Raw genomic sequence first — 7,911 nt, forward strand, 5'->3', positions numbered from 1 at the left:
CAGGCGGGGTGGCAGGCGGACAGAAGTGGGTGGTGCGGGTGGGTTGGGAGCTAGCGGCGTGTGGGTGGTGGGAGTGGGGTGAGGGAACCCAATACCACCCTCCTCGCCCATTCAATCCTGCAGTATTAGGGGGAGCAGTCGAGCCTGTTTCCTCCCCTCCCTCCCACCCTTCCTCCCACCCTCCTCCTCCTCCTCCTCCTCCTCCTCCACCCTCCTCCTCTTTCGGCCTCCGTCTCCGTCTCCCTCTCTCTCCCTCTCTTTCTCACTCTGCAGCATATATCCAGCACAGGCAGAGAAACGTCTAGGACGACGAGGATGATGTCGGAGTCGACGACGGATCGTTGCACGCGTGTTGGTGCTTACTTTGAACGGTGTGGAGGCGTCCACGCATGTTTGCGTGCGTCTGTGGTCTTTACTCTCTGCCCGCCTGGACTCTCTTCCTTCTTCTGCTACACGCACACGCAGCCAGCCGAACCGAACCTCCCTGCACACGTGTTCACGACGCAGCAGTCTCTCTGCCGGTCGAGGGGCGGATTCGTTGGGGTGGGAGGAGAATTTACGGAGGCCTTTTCGAGGTCCTTGCCGAGGGAACCTTTCCTCGGAAGGATCTGGAACATTGGGTCTTCTCGCAGACCTGTGTTTTCGAACGAGCTTTATGGAACCGTTGGATAGAGAGAACGTTTCCGAGGGGATGACGGAAGTCGATCGCCAAATGCTCGTATATCCTTGGCAGAAACAAGGGTACGGTTATGCTGTTGTTTTTCGTTTGGGCCGAGAGAAGTTTTTGGCCGTTTCTCATTCAATGCCCTCCCCCTCCCTTTCTCCCACCCTCCTCCTCTTCCCCTCTCTTTCAGTCAGAGAAAAGATTGGGCGATTTATAAAAAGAAAAAAAAAAAAAAGAAACGCGATGTCGTAGATTATTAGATATTGGAAATGGTAAGTGGGAATGAGAAAAAAAAGAGTATGATTCTACTGAACGAAAGTTTTTATTTTTTAAAATGGAATTTTTTTGTAGGGAAGTGGGAAAAATTAAAAGGTCAAAGGGTGGAAGATCGAAGCACCCAAGTTTAAAACATATATCGATATAGTTGAATTTTGGAGGGTTTTCTATTTATAGAAAAATTTAATACACGAGTATTCTATTGATCTTTAAAAATTAATTCAGTTTGAATTCATATTTAAACATCGTAGTATAAAATTATTTTCTTTCTTCGAATAAAGAGTTTACATTTTCCATAATGATTTTACAGAAATTATAGCAAAAAGAAGTACTAATTTAAAACAATTGTGCAAGGAAATTTCCTATTAATTTGAAATGCTAATTTTATGAATTTATCGTTAAGAAAAGTTTAATTTTAAGACACAAAGGAATCGGATAATTGAAAGAAGTAGCATATTATTTCTTAAATTATATCATACTAATTTCACGTATATCGAGAAATGATATACAGATATCTCTATTATCGATAAGAATGAAAACAGAGATATTTCTACATCGATAATATTGTTTCTTTGCAAAATTAAGTTCTCCGATGTCAGATGTCACTAGCTTCGATCGCGAATGATTCGTACAACTTTACCATACGAGTTCGGATCAATTTTGCGAATAAGAAAAATTGGGGATGAATTCGACGAGTGTAGTTTTCCGAAATAAATTCGAATTATTTTTAATTATGAATCAGAATTGTTATTACAGACGATTAATATATTTAGAAATATATATTTACGTTTCCAATTTCGTTGGAGTAATAAAATAAATATTTCATCTCTACCACCTTTTCATCCATTTATTTCCTGTTATTTTAATTATTTTAGATTTCCAAAAACTATTAATATACAAAAGTAAGTATTTTTTTTTTTTGTTTAAATATTAAATTCAATAAGCTCTAATCTCATAGAAAATTTTATTTTTTGTGAATATACAGAAAATAACTTTTTTTTTAGAAACAATCTTTTTATTAAATTTACGTTTTATAAGGAATAAATAACCGTATTTCGTTATTATTTGTACAAATTTATTTTTATGAAAAGAGACTTCGTTCCAAAAAAAAAAAAAAAGGAAAGAAATAAAAAAGAGATCCAAATGAACCTTGTTTTCTAGGAATGCAAGAGCAAAAACGATAAGACCGTAAAATACATTTCGTCGACGTCAAAGCTTTACGTCATCCCGTGGTATGGCACGTGGTACGCGTCATCGCTTATTATTCTCAAACAGATCACATGCGTATTGTTGCGCACGAACTATGAGAGAAACAGCACCTGTTACAGTCATCCATAATAAAACTTCCGTACTTGCGAATATCTTCTCTTCGATCAACAATCGGCTTAGAGAAAATAAAACTACTAAAAAGAAAAGAAAAGAAAATTACAAAAACAAGAAACTTTAAAAGAGATAAAAAACTAATATTAAATCTGATTTCAACACCAACAACTCCTTCCAAACTGTTGAATAAAAAAAAGTAAATCCCAGGATGATCAATTAACACTATACTTCTCTTTCACTCGATATTTTACTCGACTCTCCTTCAAAACCATTAAATCCATCATTACGTACTATTTCACCAGTTAGATCCTCCTCTCAACGGTTGAACCACAAAGAAACTCTTTCAACTGGGATTCCCCGAAATAATCGGATAAAAATCGTCCGTAGGATTCTCACAGGCTCATTGACACCGCTCCCTTCCCCACCTCCCTTCCTCCCCCCTTCCCCCCTCCTCCCCCGCCCAACCACCGAAAGGACACGCGTCTTCGTGAACGAGAGAGAAGGAGTCGAAAAGGAGTCCATCAGCGGGTCGTTCGCACGCACGAAGGGTCGCGAGCACGAAGCGAAACACGGCCGGGCTGCGTCGGCGTCGGCGTGGCGGTGGCGCGGCGGTTAGGTCCGCGTCGCGGCGCCTCGCGTCAGCGTCGCTGAGACCGTCGAGGACGGAGGCAACGACAGTGGTGGGCAAACGCATCGCGTCATCCGCCATATTGGCCGCGAGGAACCCGTTCAAACAGCGCGTGAGAAGGGAAAAGGGACAAAGTCGAGGGCCGCTCTCTCGCGTAGACCTCTCGCCAGAGACCCGGCCCGATCGTGGGGGTGAGAAACGAGGGCGTATGTAGCCAGCAGAGAGCTCTGTTCGCGGCTCTCTGGCCGATCTCCGTCTCGCGCGCGCGCGCGTGTGTGTACGTGTTTGCGCGTGTATGCGTGGTTCTCTACCGTGTATGCGCGAGAACTGCCGAGGGTAGTAGTAGTGGTGGTAGTAGCGGTAGTGGTGGTGGAGAGAAGGAAGAGGGCAATCGCGTCGTCGGATACATACGCGCCGTGAGATACGCCTCGAACGTTTTCCACCGCCGCTGCACGGTGGAAACGAACACTTTAGGGTGAAAGACGGCCCGTTGAGTGGGACAGAGACGGACAGGGAGGGGAGGAGGGGTTGAGGGGGAAAGGGGAAGGGAACGAAGAGGGACGACAGAAGGAAGGAAGAGAGAGGCTGGAAGGAAGTAGAGTGTTTCTCTGTGTGCGTGAGTGTGTGTGTGTGTGTGTGTGTGTGTCTATGTGCGTATGTGTGTGATAGTGGCTGGGAAAGTGCGAAGCGTAAAAAGTGTCCCTTGCCTCGGGCCGATGTGGTGTGGTGGTTGCTACGTAGTGTAACCACCCTTGGCCTACACCCCCATCCAGCTCGAAGGAACTCGGTCATCCCTTCCTGTTTTTTTCTTTTTCTTTCTTCTTCTTTTCCTTTTTTTCCCCCCCCCCCTCTCCTTCGTTTCCTCCTCGTCCCTTGGCTCGTCCACACCGACGACCCGCGAGTGGGACGTTATCTCGTGGGGGTCTTCTCGAGTGTCTGTTTTCCGTCTAGTTTCGCACGAGCGGTATCAATGAACAGAACACGCGTGCACGGGTTCAGTGACATCGTTGGTCGAGCCCGTTAGCCGCCAATCGATTCGACCGGTTGAACAAACTTATCGCGGTTCATTATCGGGTAGGGAGAGGGAATTCGGATTCGAAAGGGAATTCGTTCCGGCTTATATTCCGTGTACGTGTGTACGAGGAGGATCCTCGAGAGGTTGGAACGTTAGCAGGTTAGCTGGTCGGTATCCAACGTGACAGCGCCGTGGGCTCGTCTCTCCCTCTGGTCTCGACTTCTGCCAATCAATAACCAGCGCGCACCGACTCGTTCGCGCTCTGCTCTCTCTCTTTCTCTCTCTCTCTCTCTCTCTCTCTCTCTTCTCTCTTCTCTCTGTCTGCCTTCCTCTCCCTTCTCTCTCTCTCTCTCGCTAATTCTATCCGTTTCCCTCGTTTCTCTCCGTGTAACCCAGTCGTTGGTTCGTCCGAGACGAGACGAAACGAAACGAAACGATCAGCGAACCGATTCGTACGTGGCTCCTCGAGAAAATAGCGGAGACGCGTGATTACTTATTATTATTATTATTATTATTTAGAGAACGGTGATTGGGTTCGGGCGGACGGCGATGCCTTCCCGTTTCCCTCTTCCGTCCGATTCTCGCCGTCGTTGCTCCCTCCCCCCGCGCACACTGTCCCGCCCCTCTTCTCCCCTCGCTTCCGCTCGTTGCTCCTAGCTTCCGCCGCCCTTTCAGTGGCCGGCACGGACCAGGCTCTTGGAGGCTTTCACCGCGCGGCTTTAACCCTCTCCTCTCTGTTCGGACGTCGACGTCGGGTGCCGCGAACTGGGACACACGGTGATCGAGCAACAGAGGCGCAGAGTGCACGGGGATCTGTGGAAGAGTGTGAGCGAGAGTGGCGGCGGCGGCGGCGGCGGTGGCGGCGGTGGTGGCGGCGGCGTCGTCGTGTGACGAGAGCCGGCGAGGCAGCGGCGTCGCGACGGGAACGGAGAGAGGACGACGGGCAGAGGCGGCGGCGGTGGCGGCGGTGGCGCTCTTCTAGCTGCTGGCCGCGCCAGCGCCCTGCACGCAGCCACCTTCAAACGCAGCCACGAAACCTATTTATACTCCGTCAACGTAGCGGACGACGTAGCGAGAACAGCGCCGTGTTCTGGCCGCCCACGCGAGCAACAGCCCGAACGTACCTCGCGCCGCGACCACGAACCACGTCCACCGACAGAAAGAGGCGACGAGCGGCGCAGAGCGCGACCAGCGGTGAACACTCGCTCACCTCATCCTTGCCTCTCTTTACGTGTTGCTGGCCTCGCCTCCCAATAATCGCCATAACTCGTCGTCGGATCGTGGCCGTTGGACGTAACTGGGAGCTGGAACTAACTGACCCGGGGAGTAACGGAATCTCGACGGAAATCTCGTTCATCAATCCCGTCGTGTACATCCACATATATACATATATATATATACATATATATGTATATATAATATCGCTCTCCGACGAAACTTTCTCCGACGAACCAACGACGTTGGAAAAGAAGAGAGACGTTCGCCTGGTTCACGCGCAGAGGAAGAGAAAGAGGGAAAAAGAGAGAGAGAGAGAGGAAGAGAGGAAGAGAGAGAGAGAGAGAGAGAGGAAGAGGTTCGTCGATGGACAGGAACGAAATCCTCATGGGACAGGATCAAGTTAAGCGGAGGTTGGCTAGCGGCTCGACCGCCACAGCCCACCCATAGGGGACGCCATTGAGAGTCTATCTTTTCCCTCGGCGTGTGATCGACCGTCGCGCATCCGCCTTCCCTTCTCGCGTCGTGTGCCGAGCCGATCTGCGCGCTCCGCGGCTACCACCTCCGCGGCGGTTGCTGCTCTCCACCTCGGTCGGCGGAGCTGCTCCGCTCGCTGGATGGGGTTGGGTGTCGTCGTCGTCGTGGTGTCGTTGAACGTGGTGTCCCATCCACGGTGGTGATCGAGTTTCGAGAAGGTGGACGAGAAGGTGTGGGGGAGGGGAAAAAAATCTTCTCCTTTCGAGGAGGTTTCTCGCGCGGCTGGACGGGGCCAGCGGGCGGGAAATGGCCGGCGGTGGTGTACTGTTATAATGCTCGAGGACGATCCGGTGGGTGGACCGAGGCGCGCCGATTCGAGCGATCGTTGTTGCTCAAGCACCGTTCAGGCCACCACCACCACCACCACCACCGCTACCACCACTACCACCACCACCACCACCACCACCACAACCACCATCACCATCATCGTCGAGGACATCCTCGAGGGCATCGTCTCTGAAGGGAACGGACGCGAGGAGGAAGAGACTGCGAAGAGGAGGATCTCGAGGGGGCGGCTGTTGTAGCCCCTCGAGCATAATTCGGCCCCAGTCGAGTGCGTGTATGGTGTTGCGCGCGTATGTGTCCGTCCGTGAGTGCGTGCGAGGAAGAGTGAAAAGCGAAGAGGGGTAGGGGCGAGAGTGGGCAGGGGGGGGAGTGATAACATAATAATCGACGACGAGGGGCCGTGAGGAGCGTGGTGGGAGCATGCAGGGTTCGGGCGAGGCCCGGAGAGGCCTTAGTCCCGCGGGTGGACCGGGATAAGGGTAACGCGGTCGATTACCACGCGTCTCGCCTCCTTCGGGGCGAAGCCAGCCGAAGAGGAGAGAGGATCACGGTCGGATTAACGCGTGCTTTGGTCGCGGCCTCGGCCGAGCGAACGTCCCTAAGGCTGAGATCGCAGGAACGCGGGAAGCGAGCTGGACTCGCTTTCGGGCGCATGGAACATGATAGAGGTGAGGCGATGCGATATCGATTGAGAGTTGCCCTGTCGATGGTTGAGATGCGAGCCAGACCTCGCGTCTCTCTCTCTCTCTCTCTCTCTTTTTTCTCTCTCGCTCTTCACGCTGCTTTTTCGTGCTTTTTCTTCGTCTGTTTCTCTCTCTCTTTCTCTCTCTCTTTGCGTTTACTTTTACATTTGATTATCCGTCGATCTCTCGCGAAAACTTGGAAGAATGAGAAATGCGGGAAGAGGGATTGGTTTCTTGGTAGGGATGATGGTGGTTCATATAACAGCTGGAAAACGTCGAGCATCGAAGAGAGAGAGAGAGAGAGGATTTAGGTTAGGCGGATTGTGTCGAGCCTGTTGATCCAAACGGGATTTATATTCGGTCTGAATGATTCGTCGTTAGCTGATACACGCGCCGAAACCAGGAAATCCGTTCTCTCGCGGATCTTGGTGGGGTATCGCGTTGTTTGGAGAGTATAGTTTGATGGATATTGCTATTGTGGCTTCGAAGAAGGTAGAGGGAAATTTATTTGAGAAATGCTCGCGAGTGGTCTCCAGTTGTGGAAATAATTGGAATCTAGGTCACGGGTTTAAGCATTGAGATAAAGTACACTTAACTCTTCGTGGTATCCTCGACACGGATCGAAAATTTCGTTACTTGAATTTCGTTGTTTAATTAATCTTTTATCGGAGAAATCTTTCGAATGATTTGAACAAATTATGGAGCAACGTCGACCGGATCTATCGGCAATTTTGGTAAATTTTTTTTTTAAAGAAATTTCTCCGATAAATAAATTGTAGATTCAAGGATGTTAGAAATAGAATATTACGAAGAGATGAAATTTAGAATATCTCGTTGCTCCATCGAGTCCACGTGCTTTAATGGGATCGATTCTTCATCAATCACGACGATTATCACGACGTTTTCGATACGTTTTCGAATCACTCGATGACGATGATGATACGTATACAAGATGTATTTATTTATTTATCGTTATCGTACGAGTGATTTTCAAGAATTATGTTTGAAAAATGTGATATTTAAAAATAGAGAGTGGAAGGAAAAATTCTTTCTTCTCTTCTTTTCGCGGCAATCTTTTCGAGTCGAAATGTTTTCGTATCTTTCAGAGCATGTAAACATTGTGCGAATGCACTTTTGGGCAATCTTCCAATAGTAGCCGGTGATTGCTCAGTCATCCTGTATCCGTGACATGCTTTTCATACCAACCTCTCATGAAACTTTTATCTTATCGTCTTCGCGTTGAATTTGTAATTTTTTTTTTTTTTTTTTTTTTTTTTTTTTTTTT

General features: G+C 48.9%; 1 protein-coding gene across 3 annotated transcripts in view; it reads left to right on the plus strand.

Annotated features, from left to right (window-relative positions):
* Window positions 1–4,752: 4,752 nt before the first annotated feature.
* The window catches only part of LOC122714964 (regulator of G-protein signaling 17-like), a 16,314-nt gene continuing 13,155 nt past the window's right edge, over window positions 4,753–7,911 (plus strand). For all 3 annotated transcript variants that reach the window (XM_043936780.1, XM_043936778.1, XM_043936781.1), the window contains exon 1: window positions 4,753–6,611. In XM_043936780.1, the coding sequence (XP_043792715.1) occupies window positions 6,603–6,611 (9 nt within the window). In that variant the 5' untranslated portion in view covers window positions 4,753–6,602. The remainder of the gene's footprint in view (window positions 6,612–7,911) is intronic.

Source organism: Apis laboriosa, unplaced genomic scaffold (genome assembly GCF_014066325.1).
Source record: "Apis laboriosa isolate Shangri-la unplaced genomic scaffold, ASM1406632v1 scaffold34_cov151, whole genome shotgun sequence".
In the NCBI taxonomy this organism is placed as follows: Eukaryota; Metazoa; Arthropoda; class Insecta; order Hymenoptera; family Apidae; genus Apis; species Apis laboriosa.